This window comes from Dermacentor variabilis, chromosome 1 (assembly GCF_050947875.1).
Source record: "Dermacentor variabilis isolate Ectoservices chromosome 1, ASM5094787v1, whole genome shotgun sequence".
NCBI lineage: Eukaryota > Metazoa > Arthropoda > Arachnida > Ixodida > Ixodidae > Dermacentor > Dermacentor variabilis.
In genome coordinates this window covers 169,222,370-169,244,900 of record NC_134568.1, presented here as the reverse complement: position 1 = coordinate 169,244,900, position 22,531 = coordinate 169,222,370, and the positions used below count along the sequence as shown (strand labels likewise).

At 43.9% G+C, this 22,531-nt stretch overlaps 1 protein-coding gene across 1 annotated transcript in view; it reads right to left on the bottom strand.

Annotated features, from left to right (window-relative positions):
• Positions 1–22,531, bottom strand: part of LOC142587916 (dnaJ homolog subfamily B member 14) — a 108,614-nt gene that overhangs the window by 7,941 nt on the left and 78,142 nt on the right. The window contains exons 5-7 of the mRNA XM_075699289.1: positions 14,394–14,476; positions 8,800–8,909; positions 5,455–5,618 (exon numbers count right to left, since the gene is read on the bottom strand). Coding sequence (XP_075555404.1) covers positions 5,455–5,618; positions 8,800–8,909; positions 14,394–14,476 — 357 coding nt within the window. The remainder of the gene's footprint in view (positions 1–5,454; positions 5,619–8,799; positions 8,910–14,393; positions 14,477–22,531) is intronic.

The window sequence follows — 22,531 nt, the reverse complement described above, 5'->3', positions numbered from 1 at the left end:
CTAAACTGGTGAAGTACTCGGTATGTCAGGGTGAAACAACAAATGAAAGGAGTCATTTCAATGATGACACATCCTTTGACGATAGTTTTCCACCTTCCAGTTCGGGTACTAGTTCCTAATGGTACCCGTTTTCCTGAGGCAGCCACGTCTTTGTAACTGCCTGTTTCACTACCGCCATCGGGTTGACCCCGTGCAGAAAAGCCTCCTGAACGTCCATACGACACTCCACTCCAAGACACTGCTCCTGAAAACACTCAGGACACTGACGCACCTTCCAGTCCCTGTATGAGTAACACTTCCGCTGTTCCTCCTCTACAACCTGAACCAGTCCTCCGCAGATCTACACGTCATAGACAACCTCCAGTACGGTTTAAGGATTATGTTTCCAAGTATTTTTCTGCCTTGGTTTATTGTCTACAGAGGTTTCAACCCTCCCATGCAAATTCAGCTCTTTACGCCAAAAGTTTTCCTTACATGTTTGTTAGGTAAACAGTACGCAAGTAGTATCCTTCAAATGTGGGGATTTATGGCAGCATAAAGGGTGCAATGTGCATGCTGTACTTACTGCTATACTGCAGATTTATCGGTGGGTCCTAGTGGTAGGAACACTTTTCTTGATTTCTTGGCATCCCCATAGAAGGCATACCATACATTTCTTGTACATTACATTTCCTGCAGCATAAGCATGTAGTATGCACATTTTCACTACGGTAATAGCTGCCATACGAATTTGTCTTTCATGTCAAAAAGTTTTTGAACATTACTTAGGTCGTTAGCATCCTTACGGGAGCACTATCCCAACTTCTTGGGAGTGTAAAGTGCTTTTTACGCACAATCTCCAATCCACGACAGCCACAGAGCTGTCTCGAGTCAGGCTCAGGGCGAATGAGCCACCCATCAGTGCTGTCCCAGGGGGCACACAGTTGTTTGCACTGCCTACTTTTGTGCTCTGTGAACTCTTTTTCATGTGTGATCTGTGTGTGCAAGTCTGCATCTCATCGTCTTCCCAAGACGGGTACTGAAACTCTTCAGAACTGTAGTGCAATTGTGTTCATTTTCAGTTTTCAGGTTGTGTGTTTTTCTTAAAATGGGGAAGTCAAAGATGTCACCACCAAACACGCATGTTACAGTGCTAACATGTATTCTTCTGTAACTCATGACTTGCTTTTGTTGCGAGGAGAGCGAGTAGCGCATTTTCCTCACAAGGGAGAGGTGATGTGGTATCCTGTGTTGGCTTCTGGTTTTAGTTTTGGGTTGTTTACGTCAGGGCGCCACTCAACGCCAAACGCTGCAAGTTGCCTGCTGCGTTTCCCCTCGCGGAAATAAAATCATTCTTTGCCTGGTCCCCCTTCCCGACTTGAGTAGTCCGGCTCCTTTCCTGCGGCGCTGCGCGCCCTTGCCATTTAGGCCTGATACCGTAGGTCCTCCGTCCGGCCGCCCCGTCGAAGCCACGACAAAGCACTTACGAAATAGTTCTGAAGGCCTGCCAGTATCGGTGCTTGTACTGTGACGGAAGACTGTTACATTTGACATATTATACAAAGACAAAACGCAAGGGTCATGGGACTGCTGACAGGTCAAGAAATGACGTCAATGTCCGTTCAAGGTGTCTGCAACAGCTGCAGTCTGTGAAAGGGGTAACAACCATCGGGGCCTGGCTCAGCTGATTGTTGCAATGGAGCCAACATCTGACCATGAGAATGGTGTCGACTGCTGTGCCCCGATTACCTCATTATTGCATCATATGCGATAGCGGAGGTGCAATGTCAAAAAAGGAGTACGGCAGGATGGTATGACATCGTGGGCTGGATACTGCAAACAATTTGGCCTATTGGCCAATGATGACTGTTTCCCAAAAACTAGGGAAGATTGAGCGTTTTTAGGAGACATCCTCTGTGTGTGGTGTGGGCTCTTCCAGAATGATTTAGTGTACTGTTCCAGAATCATAAGAAGCCAACGAACAGTGACACCAAGGACAACATAGGGGAAATTACTTGCGCTTAATAAATGAAATAAAGAAATTATAAATTAATGGAAATGAAAGTGGATGAAAAAACAACTTGCTGCAAGCGGGGAGTGATCCCACAACCTTTGCATTGTACTGCGAAGGTTGCAAAATTGCTCGATATATAGATAATTTGAAGATATAAAATATGCCTATCTGAAGTTTATCTGAAAACTTCGCATATCTCGGACAATCTCCTGAGATGGTGAAAAGCAAGAGTTTATCTATTTCTTTCTCCAAGGCTGCAGCAAAAACACAGAACTTCACCTACCCCCTCCTCCCCATACGAAACGTTACAAGTCGCTCACGCTGTGGAATGGTCACTGATAAAAACAGTAACCTTAAAAGCCCATGTCGGCTGGCCACGAAACTGTGGGACACCTCATTCACGCTGAAGTGCTCGTTGCGTGTTTTTACTCAGGATACGGTAGAAATGGACACAGCACAGAAGCAGAACAGCCCGTATGAATATTCACCGTGCCACCTTCAGCACACTTGTACTGAGAAACACACGTGAATGCAACTGGCTACGTGTTGATTACAATGTGCCATTTAAATGACCAATCGCCATATGTTTGCAACGAGTTGACCAAACAGACACTTTCAGATTTGAAAACGGATTCCAGCCTACAGAACATCAGCATCCATTCCCACTCATGTGCAACCCTGTGAGCACAAATGAAGCATGTTCAACATGGACTACGGGCCCGCGATTCTAGTGTGCTGGTGCCGCGATGGTCTTTCCGCGAAGTTCAAATGTGGTGTGCGGATTTGTTAAATGAAATAGAAACTATAATGCAAAAACCTGTCATAGTGGGGGTTGAGGTCAGATTCGTTTTGGCCGCTCACAAAGACAAACTGGCAGCACCAACATCTCCAGTTTGGCATCCCATGCCTGGAGCCACTTGGTGAAAAAACTGAGTGCCATCCAGGCTTTCTTGTGGCGCCGTACCTAACCAGGAGGTTTTTTAGCTTCTTAAAGCAGCATGGTGATTCCCTTTACAATAATGAACAGCTGCATGTAGTTTGCTTCACTGCAGAGTGATTAGTTATTTCTATCAGTATGGTTTACTGCCTTACACAACTGTGTCGCAGCAAAGCTTACCAAAGCAAATTCGCCATCATGGAGCACAAATAAGACCCTTGCTGCACAAGCCATTTATATCTTCATACACGAACCTTGCTTATTTTTCCTCCATGGCATGTACTGCCCTTCAGATTCAATGCCTTGTTTGACAGCATCTGCCAAAACCATGCTGCTTCATTGGCATGAATATTTCCGATGATGCGAGAGGTGATGGCATCCCATTAAGAGAAGCACACTTGCCTTGGGTGTATCAAGCTGCACCATGCTCTCTGACAACTCTATGCAGCTTGAGGCAGCCAGGGCACATTGATGCACAGAAATAAGCAGGTTCACAAGTACAAAGCCTCGCTATATTGTGCAATCAACCCTGGACATATCAAACCAGGGCATATCGAACAGTTATAACACCCCTTCAGAAATACCATGCAATAGTATAGCACTGCACTAAGCGCACATTGAACTCGAGGTAAGACGCAAAAAAGCACGCAGGATGACACAGGAGACAAAGACACGGTGCTGTGTCTTTGTCTCCTCCGTCGTCTTGCGTGCTCTTTTGTGCTTACTGCAAGTTATGCAGTACCAACTAAGCCCACCAGTCTGTTCTTTTCTATATATCGAACACCTGTTCACTGCCACATTCGAGATACAGTCGAACCCACTTGTAACGATACCGGTTTTAACAATATATCAGTCATAACAATGAGAAGCTGCTGCACAGTCAACTTTTGTATGTTTTCCATGGTGAGATAACCCGCTTACTACAATGCCCCAATACGGCATTATCTGTTATAACGAGGACGTCTAGCTGCTAGGTGTCAGTGCCGAAAGGTAATGAAATGCGAAATCCTTGAAAAGAAAAAAAGAAAGATAAATTTCAACCGCTGCACGATGGGCCGCTGCTCCAATGGCCGCCGCGCACTCATTTTCCAGCCATCTCTGCGGGCCTCTCTGCCGTCACCATTCCACCCCTCCAAACACGAATGGGCTGTGCCAACTGTGCTGCTCGCAGATTGCTCGCATGTTGCTCGCTTTCTTCTCATTCAGTGCAGTTCTGCTAACAGCTTAATCGCTCGCGTTCATATTTGTTGCTTGTGTTGAAATCGTTCCTGGCCACGCAGTTTCTCAGCCTCGTTTGACCAACAGTTGGTTTGACTCACCGTCGAAATGGAAGATGGCTTATGCGCCCGCTGATCATAGGCAGTGCACGACGTTGCCAGTGAAAAGAAAGTGCACGGCTATAGATTTGAAAACTAAGTGCTTCTACCGATCAGGTGATCGTCGTGAACGTGCATCAAATAGCGATAGCGATAGTGATGATGGTAGCAATGACGTGGAAGGGCAGGCTGCCTCAACGTTGTTCTCACAGGAGGCCCGGCACATGATTCGGTTTCTCCGCGGCTTTGTTTTCATGAGGAACCTTCCACAGCATGACATGGAGCACCTAGATGCTTTGGATAAGAATGTCGGCAAGCTTTGTGTAAAACATGCAAGGCTGAAGGACATAGGCTTTTCTCGTGCAAGCCAGTGAGAGTTACGTGGCGAGATGCTTGTAGCGATCTCGCCTCATCGTTTCTTCTGGATTTCTGAAGCTGACAAGCTGCCGTAGCAGCCTTCTCGCAATTTTTAAAGGCCCTTTTTGGGGCCACCAAAGTGATGCCATCCTCCTATTTTGATTTTTTCATGCAACCCAGTTATAACAATTATCGGTTATAACAATGGGATTTTCGTGCCACTTGAATACTGTTATAAGTGGGTTCAACTGTATTGAACGCTGCACTATGGCCCTGCAAGTGTGCTTCTCCTAATGGTATCGACTGTACATTACATGGTGAGCTTTTACGATACTTCTGAGACTATATAACTCAGCTTGTCAATGTGCCCTGGCTTCCTCAAACTACGCGGAAGTATCAGAGAGCATGTTGCACCTTGATACATTTGAGGCATGTGACAAGATGAGTCATGAAGCCATGTGCGCTTATGAAAGCAATAGCATAGGAGGTATGCGCAAAGTCTTCAGAATGGCCCCCCCCTAAGAAAATATGTTAGTCGAAAAGAGTGCAGAGGACAGCACACACAGCAGTAGAATAGGTAGCTAAGCATGCATTCAAAGTGAAAGTGTTCTGGCACTAGAGAATTTGAAGTGCCTTGTGACTCAGTGCACAAAACTTTGAATGCAAGTAATTCACAAGCATTTGATATAAGCTATTATTCCATATATATCACTGTTCCATAGAACATGGTTCAATAGTAGGAAGTATCGGTAAAGGTCCCGCATTTCTTGTACAAGAAGTGCAATCTACCAATCCAACTTAACATAGCATTTTCCTTAGTGCTTCTTCAAAGACAAAGGCAGAAAACTGACTGTAGTTCTTCTCCCGGAAACAGGAGCTCCGTAGATTCGCTATGTGGTCAGCTTCCACGTCCATCTCTATTCGGTAGATGTTGCTCTTGTGCTCTGCCATGAAGTTCTCTTTCACGTAGTAAGACAGTTGCAAATTCATAGTTTTTCGCTCGTACTGGTGTTTCCTGCACACATGTAAAAGAAAAAAGAAAAATGGCTTGTGCAATCCAGAAGGGTGTATGCCACTATATGCAAAACCAAAATGTAGGACAGAAAAAGACTAACCACAATTCTGTAAACGTAACATTCAAAGCACTGTTTTAGCCAAACCTCAAACATTTTTCAAAGAAAACACAAACACAATGTGATAGAACTTTCAGAAGGACTAATAGAACCTTGACAATTATACAGCAGAATCTCAGTGATATGATCCCACCTGACATAAATTTTTCAAAAGACCCGACCCTAGTCCAGTAACTTACGATGTTCAAAATTTCTAATGCTGCGAAGCACTTTTTGCGCCGCAGTCGATGATAAAAGCAATAGAACAGTGGCACGATACCCAGCATGCTGCTAGCGGGATCCCCGGCGCGCCAGTAGCACGAGACACTACAGAGTTCTAGTGTGTCCTACATTCTATTTCGCGTCAGCTAATAGGAATGCTCCCTGCGTGTCACTTGACTGCAGTAATGAATTGCGATGCTAGTTCTCGCCTTTTCATGTTTGTTTTTGTTGGGCTTTATTTCTGCATGGAGAAATACAGCACTGCAGCTACCTGAATCCCCAACCTCTCATGTTTATGGCGATACCAAGATGGCTGCACTGTGTCGATGGAAAGCCGTGCCTACCAGATCAGTGGTGCGATAGCACCTCCTGAATCCAGATTTTCTTCCGAATTTCGAAGACAACAAACACACTAAAAAAATTCAATTTTCTCAAATTCTCCTGTTTCCAAATATTTGTTATAAAGGAAGGTCTCAGGATCAACAAAAAATTAACATAGAAAAACTTTAGCGAGTCGCCCATGTTACCTGCATGCCCCCATTTTCTTGATCTTTTTAAACATTTTTCAGTGATACGAATTTCGGGTGATGCAAATTTTTGTGTTGTCCTGAGATTCGTATCATCAAAAATCTACTTAGTTGCACTTGATATTGTTCCTATATTTCTGCATGTAGCATCAAAGGAACCAAATAAGCCAGATTCAGTTGATTTCCTTAACACATCTTGGACGCTATACAATGCTTTAACAAGTATATTCATGTAGCAAGTTGGACTACTGTTAAGTCAATGCCAATAACTCCATTTTGCTCAGTGTATTACGTCTCAATGGCTGCTAAGCAACCATTTACTTCATAGGAGCATGAGTGTGAACATTCTTTGAAGTCTTTGTGGAGACATGGAGGTATCGAGTATGGTTGTTCCCAATAAATTTGAAGCCACTTTGATAATGACAAGCAGGCCTTCTTGGCAATATCTCCTGGTGCTACAGGAATTCAAAAGAATGTCAAGGACCCATTTACACGGTTTAATACCTCTGTGATGTGCTGGACAGACCGTAAGCCAAGTAAACACCAGAAAATTACCGTATTTTTCCACATATAACCTGCCGCTGCATATACACCGCAAATCCAATTACAACAGCACGAAAAGAAAAAAGAAAAATCTGCACGAATAACCCAGAGAAGCAAGTGCGTACAACAATGCTAAAATCCTTGCAAAATGGCTCCGTTAACAAATACAAAACTTGTCCACATTGTATCTTTGGCCAGCGGCTCTGCCACCTCCCACCCCTCCCCATTCTTCAGCAATGCCGATGAAGCTGGGTTCCCACAATGGACGTGACTGCAGACGAATCATTCCCACGACATGAATTGGATCACTTCGCAACTAACATTTGCACTATAGTGTACACTGTAATTCGCACAACAAAGGATGGCAGCGCAGACACAGCAGCCCTCGCATGGGCAACAGCGAAGGGAGTAAGCGCGAAGCACTTCATGCAGACCGAGGGAGCACCGCGGGCACGGGTGACATACATTTGACACGTGATACAAAACATGCAAGTCTCAATTTGCCCCGTCGTGTGAAAGCTTCATAATCAGCTTCTGCTGCACTAGGATGGCCGTTGAATGCCAGCTCATCGTGATCCTCGTTCTAGTTCACCGGCACCGTCCATGCACTATCCACTAACTACTAAACGCAGAATGGCGATCTGTAAAGAGGAGAATGGGCGTCAATGGAGGAGAGAGGGGAGCTTCAACATGCAAGGGTGGGGGGAGGGCGGGTCTCCCTAGGAGATAGATATAATAAAACAGAATGGCAAAGAACCTGGCCTTCAGGTGTGAGTTCGTGGGAGCACTGCACGCGCTGCCGTGAAGCCACATTTCAAAGTGAACTTCACAAATAACCCGCACCCCTAATTTAGTGTCAATTTTTTTGCAATTCTGTTGCGGGTTATACGCACAAAAATAGGGTAACTGCATTCCACCAATTTATTCATGGGAGCACATCACGTGCATGCTCAGTGCAAGCACTTGCGCACTGAAACACAAGATGGCAAGTGGAACGTGCACAGCAGTGAAGAAAATTAGAAGAGGCCAAGTCGGCAGGGGCTGACAGAGTGAAGAAGAGAAGCAGAGAAGCAGTTTTGGTCAGGCATAAACTTTCAGGCGGCCAACAGTTGTCACCGACATGGTCACATCCCACCGTGCATCCACACCCAGAGGGGACTACAAGGTGACTTGTCTTCCGCTCCAGTAACTCAGCAGATGCAGTAGTCTACTAGAGCCTGCTTGCCGTCTCACCTTCAACAATCCAAGCAACACAGCCCTTGCAGCTTCGTGGAACAATGGATCACCATGAGCGCACTTTGCTATAATAAATGCTTTATAGAGAGATTTGCCTGCCGGAGTGCTGTTTTCTCGTAGTATGTTAATTTTTTCTGCGAATATATGTTTGTGTGCTGTGTCAGCCTCCATTTGCCACTGTTCTCAGTGGCATCTGTGACAGACACCTTTAAGCCTGCTCACCAAATCAAATCATAACAGTCTTCCAAAAAGCTACAAGATTGCTAATTCAAACCTCATTAAACTGAAAATAGAATAATTAGAGCTTGCTCTTTGCTGTAGCAGATATATGCATTATTTTTTGGCATTAAGCGCGCATTGATTTGCACACAGTTGGTTATGCGCTGTAATCCTTATAGGCAGTAAAGCATATGTGGTATTGTCACAAGTGGATTACACAGTAAGACTACATCAATCAAGTGAAGTTGGCCAGTTTTTACACTTGTGCAGGGGACAGCACAGTTGCATGGCAAAATTCAGCGAGATAAACAAGAGAAAAAAGAAAGACAAGACTAACGCTGTTCTGACGAGGCTGTAAGGGGGGTCCTGGACAAGGAAGCTGGACATGAGAGACATTCCCACCAACACTATGATGGGCATCATCTGCAGTAGCACACTGTAACTGCTCTGTAAAGAAATAACCACACGAATTCCAATGTTATCATTTCCACCCTTTCACAATAAAAATTACAGGCTTACCCATAGTAAGCTTATGAGGAGGGCTCCAAAAGTCTGTTCACTTTCATAGAAAAATTTATAATTGAGGCCAGCTTTTTCATCTGACACAGTACCAATTAATGAACAATGGGAAAATCAGACATCCACCCATTCGTAGCAATTGCTACAAAGAAAACCCATTTGGGTTCCTCGAAAGAAATGCCTCAGAGTTGAAGAAAAATTTGTCCTGGTCCGGGACTCGAACCCGGGACCACCGCCTTTTCGGGGCAGCCGCTCTACCATCTCAGCAAACCAGGCGGCTAGCAGATCGCAGGGCGAAGTCGAATTTGTCGACAACACGAAGCAAAGGCAAGTGTTTGACGTAGTAGTTCTGCGGAAACCCGCAAGGAAGAATTTTTCTTCAACTCTTGAGGCGTTTCTTTCGAGGAACCCGTATGGGTTTCGTTAGTAGCAATGGCTACGAACGGGTGGATGTCTGATTTTCCCTTTATTCATTATTTCTCTCCACCTTGCGTGAGAGGCTTGACACTGGGCGAGGGGGGAGCGAGCGCTAAGAGAGGGAGGGGAAAGAGAGGGTGGGGAGCATGTCACCAATTTAATCATGGCTGTTGCTGCACGTGGCGTGGCTGAGCATGGCCGTGTGGCATATTTTGGAGATAATCTGCAGTAGGCATAAAGGTTACATGTGCTGAGATGGTTTGTGGCTCCGTGTGTGTTATGTTCTAGCCCGCCCAGCATTGGAGGTCGCATATTTTCAAGTTTTGGAGACCCATTACAAGATAGAGGCAGCCCAAAGCATCCGCTCATTATTGCTGCTACTCTTCTTCATGCCAGCATTCTGACAGCAAGTGTCCAGAGTCATCGAGCAAGATCTGTTCATGTTTGCCTGTGCAGGCATGAGACCATGCTTGTGAATTTAGTTAGTAAGCGAATGTTTACTGCAATTTACCCAGCCGATAAAACTACTAACCTTAATTCATACAGCTGTCTAATAACTTGCTATCGCAATCAATGTTTTGCCTTTCAGGCGAAACTGACTTTTTTTCAGAAAGATTTTTCTGGGATTTTGTGAAACCCTTCAAATGAACCTTACGTTGCTTAGTAAGGATTAAAAACTGTCTTATTTCTTCAAATATAACTTTCTACAGAAGTTCTAGATTGATTTCGAGCTGTTCTTTTGGTGTTTGAGTAGCGGTTTCAGCCAAATGTCTTGATCAAAGTTGTCACTGACAGGTTCCAGAATGTGGCACTTGTATTCCTTATCTAAAACCAGGACAATTTATGGTAGTTCTCAGAGGAGATATATGACCCTGTGTTAGCTGGTATCCCCTGCAAATGAAGCTTGCTGAAAATGACACAGCAGGAGTATATATGTGCATCAGCCCCTGTTCACTTCGATTTCTTCTGTTGTACCGGCCTACATACAGAAAGTAAGCTGTGAACTGAAAAATGCGTTATTTGATATTTTTCTAATGAATACAAATCTTTACCATAGCAGCAAACAGAATTCAAAAACTTCCCTCATATATGCTTGCCAGACTGCAACTAAATGCAGTCCCTGAACAGTGTACACAAATGTTAGTTAAAAATGTTAGTTTCCCCACACTAGAGCATAAAATACCCTTGCACAATGGCAAGATTAACAGCCAGCACAACAGCAGGGAGCCTGCTGGCCGGCTCCCCAGTGATACAAACACGAACTACTGTTTTTCATACAAAACAGTGGTCAGTGAATTAAATGTCTTACTTTTTATCTTTTGCGACAAGCGATGACTGCTGTCAAACCTGCAGTACGAGCGAGCGGTGCGGTACAAGGCAAGTTCAACAGGGTGCTCGCGTCTGGCCGCCAGTGCACTGCATGCGAGATGGCTCGACCACATCATGCGCTTTGCTCTCAAGACGCCGCAAATAGCAGCCAATCGTCTTTTCTGTGCAAATAGGTGCGATGAGCAATAAAGCGTTATCAAAACAACGCATTTCGCAATCGTCAGTGGTTTTTCTTCAAGCGCCATATGCTACAGTTTTGAAGCTACGCTGGTTAGGCCTAGTGGCGCCCTTGGAGCTTGCCCGTCATTGAGTTAACAGCAGTGGGCGGCGGTGAGTCGAGCCGAAAACTCTTTGTTGAGCATTGCACGACAGACTATTGTGGGAAGCTTGCTGCTAGCATGTTTCTTCCTTCACAAAAAGTGCATTTTCGCACATTCCATTAGTAGCCGGAAATAGTTGCATCTAGTGCACTGCCCCATGCAAGCATCGCCTCAGCAAAATACACTGTACTTATACCATCTAGACAAAATGTACCCAAAAATTTGTCAGATGCACCAGATAGTCTGTTACAGATGGGTCCATTAAAATTGAAATTTGGTGCAGTGATTGTACAGCAAAACTTCATTCATTCACATGTCACGAGACCAAAAAAAATGTTCTAATTAATCGAATGTCGAATTATCGAAGGTATCGGGAAAACAATCAACAAATGCTCAATACATCAACACGCTTTTATTTACTGGATGAAGCACTAAATCCCATTTCTATTTTGCAAAAAAGCAAAAGTGGAAGCTGCAATTCTCGTCATCTCGTGACTGATTAGCGCTCGCAGCGCAGTCACGGTGCACGTCTTTATCTGAGACATGCTTTTCACTACTATGCACTCATCAACACTAAACTACTGTTTACCCAAATCACTGTGGACGAAACTGCAGCCGCTATCGACACAATCATGGACGGCAACCTTGCAGTCCTGAAGGCACACAGCCGACGCATGCACCGAGTCAAAGCGGAACTGCCGTTTGCTGCAACATCTGCCAACAAAAGCACGGTCGCTATCGACACGATCATGGATGGTGACTATGCAGTTTTGAAGGCATGTGCACCAAACCAACATTAAACTACTGTTTGCTGCAACTGCTGCAGACGAAACCGTGGTCGCTATCGATGTGATCATGGATGACGACTACACAGCCATGAAGGCACGCAGCAGACAAGGGTGTTATGCGCGACAATAAATGCAAGAAAAGGCTTTAAAGGCACAAGTATGGACAAAGCATTTTGGCATTCCTGTCATCTACGTAAGATTTCCGCTGATGACTATGGCGACGCCATAACTCTGCCGCTTCGTTTTAGTTGGCCGCTAGTGCTGTCTTTGCTCTTTTGCATCACACATTTGCGGCGCATCGCGCTCGCTGAGCTCCGAGAGTTGTCCAAATTCACTGATGTATGGCCAAATACATCCAAATTAACGAGTTTGAGTGAATTAATGTATACGCCTGCCGGGACCAGGGGACGAGTCCACGTTATCTGATCTTCCAAATTAATGAGGGTCGTATTAAAGTTCTACTGTGTACACAGACCAAGCCAAGTGAGAAGAGTCATCCAGGGTGTCTACCAAGTTGACATTTCCAAATTCCCTGAGTTTTCCAGGTTTTCCCCGAGTGCCATTGCGAATTTACTGGAGTGATGCAGAACTACGTTTTATGTCAAGACGGACTGAAACCATATCGCCCGATGCTGTCACTCGCTAGTAAGCACATGAAAACAATAAAAACATGACTTAATCCAATTTGAATACTAAGGAGCAGTGTTTGTTATTCAAAAAGGGAATAGAAGGCATGGGTTAGTAAAGTGCACAGCAAATAAAGTGTCTTTGAAAAAAATTGCAAATGGGGTTGGACATTATCCAATACGAATAAAAAGGAGATGCATATAGAAGCAAATATTTTCGAATATGAGCTATTTATATCAACTGATATCAACCTCAGTGGGATGAGGCCCAAACTCTGTCACAATTGAGATTCTCTCTCAACAGCTCGTAAACCTCAACTGTCCTGACACTCTCAGCCCGCGCACGACGCCCGAGTGTTGTGTTTCACTGCTTTAAAGAGTTTATTTTGGTTTGGATAAGGGACACCTGCATCTCAGCATCAGCCACAACTTTATTTTTTGAGCTCAAGCTCCTTCAAAATGGCGGCAGCAAGCTTCCATTCCCGTTTATTCCTCAATGCATAGGTCATTTTTCTTCTTGTCCACCTTCCGCCACTCGTTCGCCCCAAGGACCATTTGAAGCATCTTGGTCAGCTGCACAGTCCACGACCAATTTTTCGAACTTCCTAGGGGCCGCGAAAACGTCCGAAAAATCGGCCAGTTGGAAAAAAATAAATCCGTGTCATTTACTGCCCTTAGGGGGCTCAAACCGCCACAGGCACGTTCGAAAACGCTCTGAAGGCCTGTCAGTACACATATTAGGCATATTGGTGCTCACACTGTGACCGGAAATACCGGGTGCTTGCGTGTATAATTAAGGAATACATACTGTGTTCCGTGGCCCCTTCCCATGCTTGTTAGGCTTCACTGCAATACTTTTGCGTAAGCTTCACCAAGTAACATTTCTGTAGAGAGGCAAAGCTGACTTTCAGGAACCAGCATTACACAACGCACCGTGTTTTCCAAGTTTCTAAGCCAATCGCGAGGACCACAAAGGCGGAGTCCGTGCCATTGCTGACAGCAGCTAATTCTTTCAATAAACAACTCGGCACCCAATGGCAAGAAGCTTCATAGCGAACGTCGAAGCAGCTAGGCCTAGCGTTGCCGCAGTGGTGGCAACGGCTGCCAGCGGATCTGCGTGCGAGAGTGCCGGTTCGAGGTGGTGAAGTAATCAAAACGGCAGTGGTGGTGCCTTTGATTATTGCCGCTTCGGACCTGCGGTCATGGCAAAACATCCGGAAATTCAGACGGCGAAGAGTTCTTGCGTCGGAAATTTCACACGTTTTTATACGTTGTCTCTACGTGGTATGTGGCGGGGCCGCGAAGCCGTCGAAATTATCGGGAATGCGGAAAGTCGCTCGTTGACTGTACACTGGCAACTCCTCCTGCCGACGACAGGGCATCAAAGACGATTCATTACGATTCCTGTCTGTTACTCGATCCAGCATTACCGCGACTTTCGACCCTTTCAATAAAATTTCCGCTAATTTTCCCTGATAGAGGCCCAAATTCCCCGAGTTTTCCCTGACTTTTTCCAGACTACTCAAAATCCCTGAGAATTCCCGGTTTTCCCGGTTGGTAGACACCCTGTCATCCGTTATATCCAAAAGTATGTTTTAACAGGCGCAGACAGTACTGAATGAAATGGGTGATCCCATGATTATTTGTTTCCAAAAAAACCTTTATATCATACAGGAAATTGTCTCATGAGAAACATCAACCAATGAACTAGTTTTGAGGGATATGACGTAGCTTTCCGGGATTAAAAAGTACATCGCCTCAAGTGGAAAGTTGTGTTTCTGCAACGAAACAAAACAATTGAAATACTCATGCTATCAGTCTGGGAAGTCGAATTAGAGCAATGTCAACAACCACTGTCAAAACAGAAAGAGTAAATAAAAAGAGCAGGTGATGAACCCTCCCACATCATGATGATACCTTAAAAAAACTCACATCTGCATGTGCCTCTGCTGATGCATGACCATGCTGCTGCCTCTGATGTTGAAATCGTGGACCTCTTCTTACATAGACATTGCCTGTTTGGAGAAAGAACATTTTAAGAATAACTTTTAAGTGGGTGAAGGGGAGGGCAACTAACACAGGACGAAATAAAAATGCACAGCCAGATAGAACTCCTAATAAACATAGCTTTTGTACTAGGAAGGGAATGAACATGACAGTGAAACTGCGATAAAGCCATGAATGTTACTCTATTAATATAGCACAGTTCAAGGAGACCAGCCGTACTTTGAATCGCAAAACTGACCAACTGGCTGATTGGGATAAATTTCCCAGAGCAACTTTTGTGCAGAGAAAGCCGCTATAGTAGATGGCTACAGGTTTTGCTTACAGTGTTGTTCTTGAACATTCACCTAAATCTAAGCATGCAGTTTTTGCATTGTATCTCCATCGGAATCTGGCCACTGTAGCTAGGAATCAAACCCACGTCACGCCTCAGCAGCGGAACTGCATAGTCGCTGAGCCACCATAGCAAGTGACCACAAGCCACAAAAGTTTCCACTGCAAAGTGAAATTTAACTTCTGGTGCAACTGCACCACTTTATATACCTAAAGCGATACGGCTTCATTCTGGCTAATAAACAAATGGAAACTAAGATGTAAATTTAAAAATTCTCCATTTGTGAAGTAATTTTGGCAATAGGTTCGTATTATCAGAAAGGCACTGAGAGCAACTGAAGAGGGGTTCCCAAAATGTCTAGCTTTTAAGAAATTTCACTTTAAAGGGTTGACCATTAGGGGCCCTGAAACAATTTTTGTCATACCTTCAGAGAATCATTTTGACAGGACACTTTAATAAAAGAGCTACATGTGGTTAAAAATTACCCTCCTGTCAAGCCACAGCAGTTCCCCTCAACTCGTCTTCCACACAGCTATGACTATATGTCCTGTCTGCTTGGGTACTACCTGAGCCTTTCTAAGACCGACCTGTTCCAACACTTTGTTCCTCATTATTGTGGAGATGGGGATGGCTTCGGGTAAAGATTAAGTGGAGCATTCAAGTGTTCTACGACATGCGCTCCCTACAGTGCACTCCCTGCATGCTGCCATTGAACAGAAAGGGGAGTGCTGGCAGGCTAGTGCCCTTGAAGCATGGATAAGGGTACATTTCTGCAAGACATGGTGCAGCAGGTGCACATGAGGGCCAGGCTGCTTCCACCATCACCTCAGATAATACTACAATACCCATTTCTATCCTCAAGGATTGATGCACAGCTTAATGCGAGATAACCCCCTACATGCCCTATCCATAGCTGTAGTCACGGCACTACTCTTAAATTTTGTTGCATTCTTTATCACCCTTTCCCCTAGATAAATTTGTAACAGAGGTCAGCTTTTTTCTAACATTTTTCATCACTTCATCGGTCACATACACACAGCAGCTACAGAAAACTGTCCACATTCTCAAGCTAGCAAAAGCACTGAATTGTTCCCATTTATTCCCTTTTCTTGAGGCAGACAAATTACTGTGTAAGCACATACATGTATTAAGATTTGTGCAACATGCTCGAAGAATCCACAAAGCCATGTGGCAAGCTAATAAGGCAGGGGTAAGAGAAACCACGAGAAGATACATAGCTTTGTGAAGTTATATTTCTAAAGGTCAATTGTGACAAATACATATCAAGTGCTATTGGAAGTCCTAAAGTTACAAGTACTGCCAGGAGGTCCTCCTATCCTAAAGTGTGCACAATGCAACACATACAAGAGTCAGTGGCGAGCTGGTAATAGCAAATAGTACAAGCATGACAGTGTTGAATGAACTTTAAAAGAGTTACACAACAGCTAAACTGCTAACAATGCACAATGTAGTTATGATGCGTGAAAAAATAAGATACTATTATTAAATACAAATTATGCTACAAGTGACACAGCCAATATCTCGAGTAGATAGACTTTTAGACTACTCTTAAATAGTACAAGGAGAGTGTGATACTTTTACTTCTGTGGGTATTGTGCTACAAAATGATATAATCACGAACACAATGGTGAATTTTCACAATTCGTGCTTGCTTTAGGAAGAAAGGGGTTTGGTTCACTGTGAATCTTCTGCTCTTGTTGTTGATAAATGTGTAACAAATTCCATTAATGAAATAGTGGAACAAGTGCTCAAAGTATAACTGAATGTTCAGTACACACTGTCAGCCAATCATCACCAGACAGGCATGCACATCTGTAGGGGGTATTCTGTAAGTGTCCACCTTGTGGACATGTCCATTTCATCTGCTGCTGAAGTGCTGATTGGCTGGGAGCGCCTGTCTCCTTCTGATGTGTACCCCAGCCCAGCCAATCAGAAATTCAGCAGCAGACGAAATGGACATGCCCACTAGGTGGACACTTACAGAATACTCTCCCTGGTTTGTTTGCAAGATGTGAGGATGCTTGTGCTACTACGATAGTTTTGCTACTATTTTCTTTGATTTGAAAGATTGGAATCGAAACTCGGAGCAGCAGAACACTGAAACACCAGGGAGAACACAAAATGAGCTTCGCCCAAGGCCACCTATTGGTTCGTGTGGAAATGGTACAGGCAGTTATCGTCGAATGGGAAACAGAGGTGCACAGTGCATTTCTGCTATGTCAACTCTGTAATACCACTGCAGCCAGGAATTCTGCATCGGTCTTTCTCCTTTGACCATCTCTCAAAAGAAAGGGAGTGACACACCACACTTCATCCTCCTTGTCCTCTGTTCCTGCTTTAATTCAACAAATGATGCCTGCTGCTTATAATTCTGAGTTGGCCAAAGACATTTAGCCAAAAACTCCATATTCAAAAAACAAACTTGTCAAGAAAAAAATTTCTTTTGCTACCTGCAGGCAACACTTATCCATAAAAAGTTAAACACGATTTCCTCTATGGTAATTGTAAATGTTACTCAATTGTAGCACAAATGTCCTCAGTAATTCACCACTTCCCCCTCGAACTCAAACTAGCAACTCCAAATATCTGAACTCAAATTTCTGAAAGGAGCCCTGCCTGTGTTTAGGCAATCGATGTTTCCAGAAGGGGCCATGAATAACTGCATGACAACCCACGCTTTGCAAAACGTAGATACTTTACCTCTACCTCACAACAGATTACTTGTACAGCAGAAGATACCACTCATTCTTGACATAGGAAAGCTACCCTCCCGCCAAAGGGTCTCAAACACACGGCTCAGAAACCCTTGTGAACAATCATTGCGTGGCCTTGTCAATTTCTCAACCCAAGACTTAATGAACACTTTCCTTCTCCAAGAGAGTGCGAAGGTACAAACTGCAGGGAACCATGTGGTTGTATGCAGACTAGTACAATCAAGTTCTGGTGATCCGACCCTGGTGGGACCAACAAAATTGATCAAATTATCAGGTGGGTCGAATTAAACCAGATGCAAAAAAAGTGCTGATTCTTTTGGCATTATTTGCCCAATTTTAACATGCCCCGAAAACAATTGCGCACCAACATTTTGTATGTCCAAAGTAGAAAACTTACATAGAAATGACATTAAAGCTCTTAAACAAGTATAAATCTAACACGCAACTATTCTTTAGCAACAAAAAGAGGTGAGGGTCTAATATGTGTTGTACAATGGCTTTCTGAAGTCCGCTTTGCCTCACTCTGTTTTGAAGTCAGCTTCGCCGCAATACATTCGTGTTGAGCAGTAAAACATACAAATGCCACGAAGGCAGTTTTGGTTTCGCATCTGACTGCACTGTGGAAGCAATTTCTGGCACAATCTTCTTGAAAAAAAAAGGAAAGAAAAAAGATGTGTTCGAATCAGCTAAATACCATAATAAGACAATGTGTGTTACGATTATTGCTTGAAAATCTTCCTAGGACAGGTAGAAAATAGGCATTTTCAACAGGAGATGACGTGTGTTAAACGCACTCACTGTCCCCCTAAAGCTCTGCCAAAATACACACAGCCAGTAAAGGAGTTGTTATTAGGGTCACCATAGGCATCAGGCACGTGCGTGCTGACTGACAAGTTTGAATTATCTGGTGAAGGGCAATTTTAGGATTGAAATAATGAAAGTTTGTGCCCACAGAAATGCATGGGCACTGGTCGAGAACATCCGTTAGGGAAGAATTAACAAAAAGATCGACGTAACGACCAGACTTTCATTCAAAACCCCTACTACAGCAAGTTACCCCTTTACGCATCATAATAGCCTTTTCCTTGATCAGACCAGGTGCTTTCTAGAAGACCGTTGTAGAATTTTCACTCCCAAAACCATCCCAATGTTCATGTTTAGAAATAAGCTACACAAATGAGAAACAGCCATGACAAGCTTAAACACAGTCATTGGCGGGATACTGACTCGATCAATGCTAATAGCACCGCAGACATTTCATTACAGTCAACACATTTAGCATAATTTATTAAAGCTACTTAAAGCGTGCCTGCTTTTCTCTAAATTCCAATTGTTCTTGACTTTTTATTGGCAGCTGTAAGGATCTACGAGTGAGTCTACTCATTAGGCCCTAAAATAAGTGCTGGTGAGCTGCTCCAACTTTTCTTGTGATGAATGCCACATTCAACAAACATTATTAATACATCAGAAATGACACTAATTTTGTCTGCACGACAGTGTTAGAGAATTCGCAAGACTACTTTAAAGGCACCCTGGTTACTTCTCTCATGAAGGCTGGCAGTAACAGCAACACTGCTTAAAAAGATATGCCACAATAAGCAAAATAGTTATGGAGGCTACTGCATAAAAAAGATAAACCTTGATAAATCTACTTTGCTTTAACAAAAACTGCCCCCCCCCCCCAATGTAACTGTCTTTTCACTTCCTAATCTTGGTTCCATTGAAAACCACATTTTTTAAAAATATTATTTGGCAGAATAATTTTGGTTGGCACTCTCGATTTAGCGGTCCATGTTTATCCCATGCATGTACCTGGAGGTTTTACAACTAGCAAAAGAAAATGATAATACTGCCTGACACAGAATTCATCACTCGCATACGTCTTTTCAGGTACACACGTGGTCAGCAAACAGTGAAAAACACTGACCATCAAGCAAACCATTAAAAGCACCACTGCACTACATGTTAGTATTTCCGCACTACATGTTAGTATGGAAATATCACTAGGAACACTCATGTATAGGCTCCCAAATGCATCAGTGGCCAGTTGAAACATGAAACAACCATAAGTGTGCATATGAGCACCTAAAAGGAATTATTACATTCCAGAGTTTCAAGAGCCAAAATTGATTATGAGGTAGGCCACAGTACGGCTTAATCCAGATTAATTCTGACCACTTGGCCTTCTTTAACAGGCACCTAAATCCAAGTAAGTGAGCGCTTTTTCAGGGTGTCTACCAAGTTGACATTTCCAAATTCCCTGAGTTTTCCAGGTTTTCCCCAAGTCCCTTTGCAATATTTCCTGAGTGACACAGAACTTTGTTTTATGTCAAGACGGGGGGGCTCCGTACATCATGTCGCCCAATGGTGTCACTCTCTAGTAAGCATGTTAAAAAATAAAAAAACAACTTAATCCAGTTTGAATAGTAAGGGGTAGTGTTCATTTTATTCAAAAAGAAAACAGAAGGGAGGGGTTAGTAAAATGCACAGCGAATAAGATATCTTCAAAGGAAAATAGTAAAACCCATTGCAAACTGAGTCGAACATTCTCAAATGTGAATAAAAAGAAGATGCATACAGAATATTTTCGACTATGAGCTATTTCTATCGATTGTTAGCAAGCTAACTGGTATGCAGCCCGAACTTTATCACAAGTTAGGTTCTCTCGCAACAGCTGGTAAGTCAACCTCAACTGTCCTGACATACTCAGCCCACCCACAAGGCCTCAGTGTTGCGTTTCACTGCTTTAAAGAGATTTTTTTTTTTACTTGGGTGACAGACACCTGCATCTCCATGTCCGCCGACACTTTGCTCTTAGAGTGTAAGCTCCCTCAAAAAAGCAGCAGCGTGCTTCCTTCCCCATTCATTTCTCAATGCCTAGGTCCTTTGTCTTCTTGTTTTCCTTAGGCTGCGCATTCGCCACACAGACTATTTGAAGCATCCTCTTGGACAATTGTGCAGTCAGCGTCTGATTTTTCGGACTCCCTAGGGGCCGACAAAACGTCAAAAAAAAATGAATGGATGTCTTTCACAGCCCTTAAGGGTTCAAATCGCCACAGGCACGCCCGAAAAAGTTCTGAAGGCCTGCCAGTACCCTAATTAGGCATATAGGTGCTCGTACTGTGACAGAAGATGGTGGGTGTACGCGTGTATAATTAAGGAATATATGTCATACTGTGTCCCGTGCCAGCTGCCCCTTCACACACACTTGTTATGCTTCACAGTATAACACTTCTGTAATGTGGTGAAGCTGACTTTCGGGAACCGGCATTATGCAAGCGCCGTGCTTTCCGAACTTCGAAGCCAGTCGCGATGACCACAAAGGCGGTGTCGGTGCCATTGTTGATAGCGGCGAATTCTTTCAATAAAAAACACGGTACAGAACGGCAAGAGGCTTAAGCTAGGCCTAGCATTGCTGCGGTGGTTGCTACGGCTGCCAGCGGTTCTGCGTGCAAGTGTGCCGGTTCGAGGCGGCGAGGTTATCAAAACGGCGGAGGTTGTGACTTTTATTAATGCTGTTTCGGAACTGCGGTCATGGCAAAAAGTCCGGAAAATTTGACGGCGAAGAGTTCTTGCGCCCGAAATTTCAGCGTTCTTATACACCCTATGGGGTACGTACTGGTGCCGCGAAGCAGTCCGAATTATCTAGCGTCCGGAAAATCGCTCGTTGACTGTACTCTGACAACTCCTCCAGCCGATGAGGCGGCGTCAAAGACCATTCGTTACGATTCCTCTCTGTTACTCAGGCCAGCATTACCGTGACTTTGGATTCCCTTTCAATAAATTTACAGCCAATTTTCCCTGATAGAAGCACAAATTCCCCGAGTTTTCCCTGAGCTTTTCCAGACTACTCAAAATCCCTGAGAATTTCCGGTTTTCCCGGTTGGTAGACACCCTGTTTTTGCATTTTGCCCCCATCGCTGCCTTTATCACCCTATTTCTCCCTCTTGCCCCCAAAAAGGCGGCCACGGCGGCCGGGATCGAACCCGCAACCTCAAGCTCGGCAGTGCAACACCATAGCCATTAAGCTACCGTGGCGTGTTATATCAGCACCTTCAGCAACAACAAAAAAGAGGGATTTTTCTCTGGGCCAAATTGTCATCGTCACTGTTACCATGAGTGAATACTGCAAACAGCATTGCAGCGACTATGGTCTTGCAAAACCTTACCCAACTGTAAACAAACAAAATGGCTACCAAGGAGGTCGTGATGATGACCCCCTACTAGTTTGCACGGCACAACCTGACAACAGCTGCTAGCATGAGGCACAGCCCGTGCTAAAACATTGTTTTCAATGCAATCTCTTCTGCATATACTAGTGCTTTTCATCTCATAATTATTGCTAGACTTGTTCATAAATGCTTCCATGACAATGCTGTCCACAAGGACTGTTCTAAGAAACTGTTAAGTAATTTTTATTTATTTTTATTTGTAAAATACCTTATAAGGCCCCTACATGGCACATTGAGTAAAGGGGGCATAGAACCAAGTACGCACATAAAAGTGGCAATCTCATGACAATATGAAGCTAGAAAAAAAAAAACACCACTCAGGTGCACAGCCTAAAAATTACAGAAATACATTAGCAACATACAGCTGTGTATCAGAACAATAAGACACAACTCGATAATTTGTGACAAACATATTACAGCGCAAGGAAAAAGTAGAAAAATAAAACCAAACAGGAAGTACGATAGCATGAGTTAACAAGGGTAAAGCGAGTTGAACGAGTGCCTAAATTTTTCACAGTCAGTTTCTGCAACTATGTTGTCGGGGAGGCTGTTCCAGAGACGAATGGCACATGGAATTGCAGACTGCAACTGCTGAATTGTAACTACTGAACCATAGAAAGGTTGGCTTAATGAAATTTGCAAGTTAAAGTTTCTTGCTACACGCATGACTGGTATATCCTACTTTGTTTACGAACTCAAGCAAAACCTCATTCTTGTTGACCACAAAACTAAAGCCACATGCAGAGCTTTGGTGCTGTCTTGCCA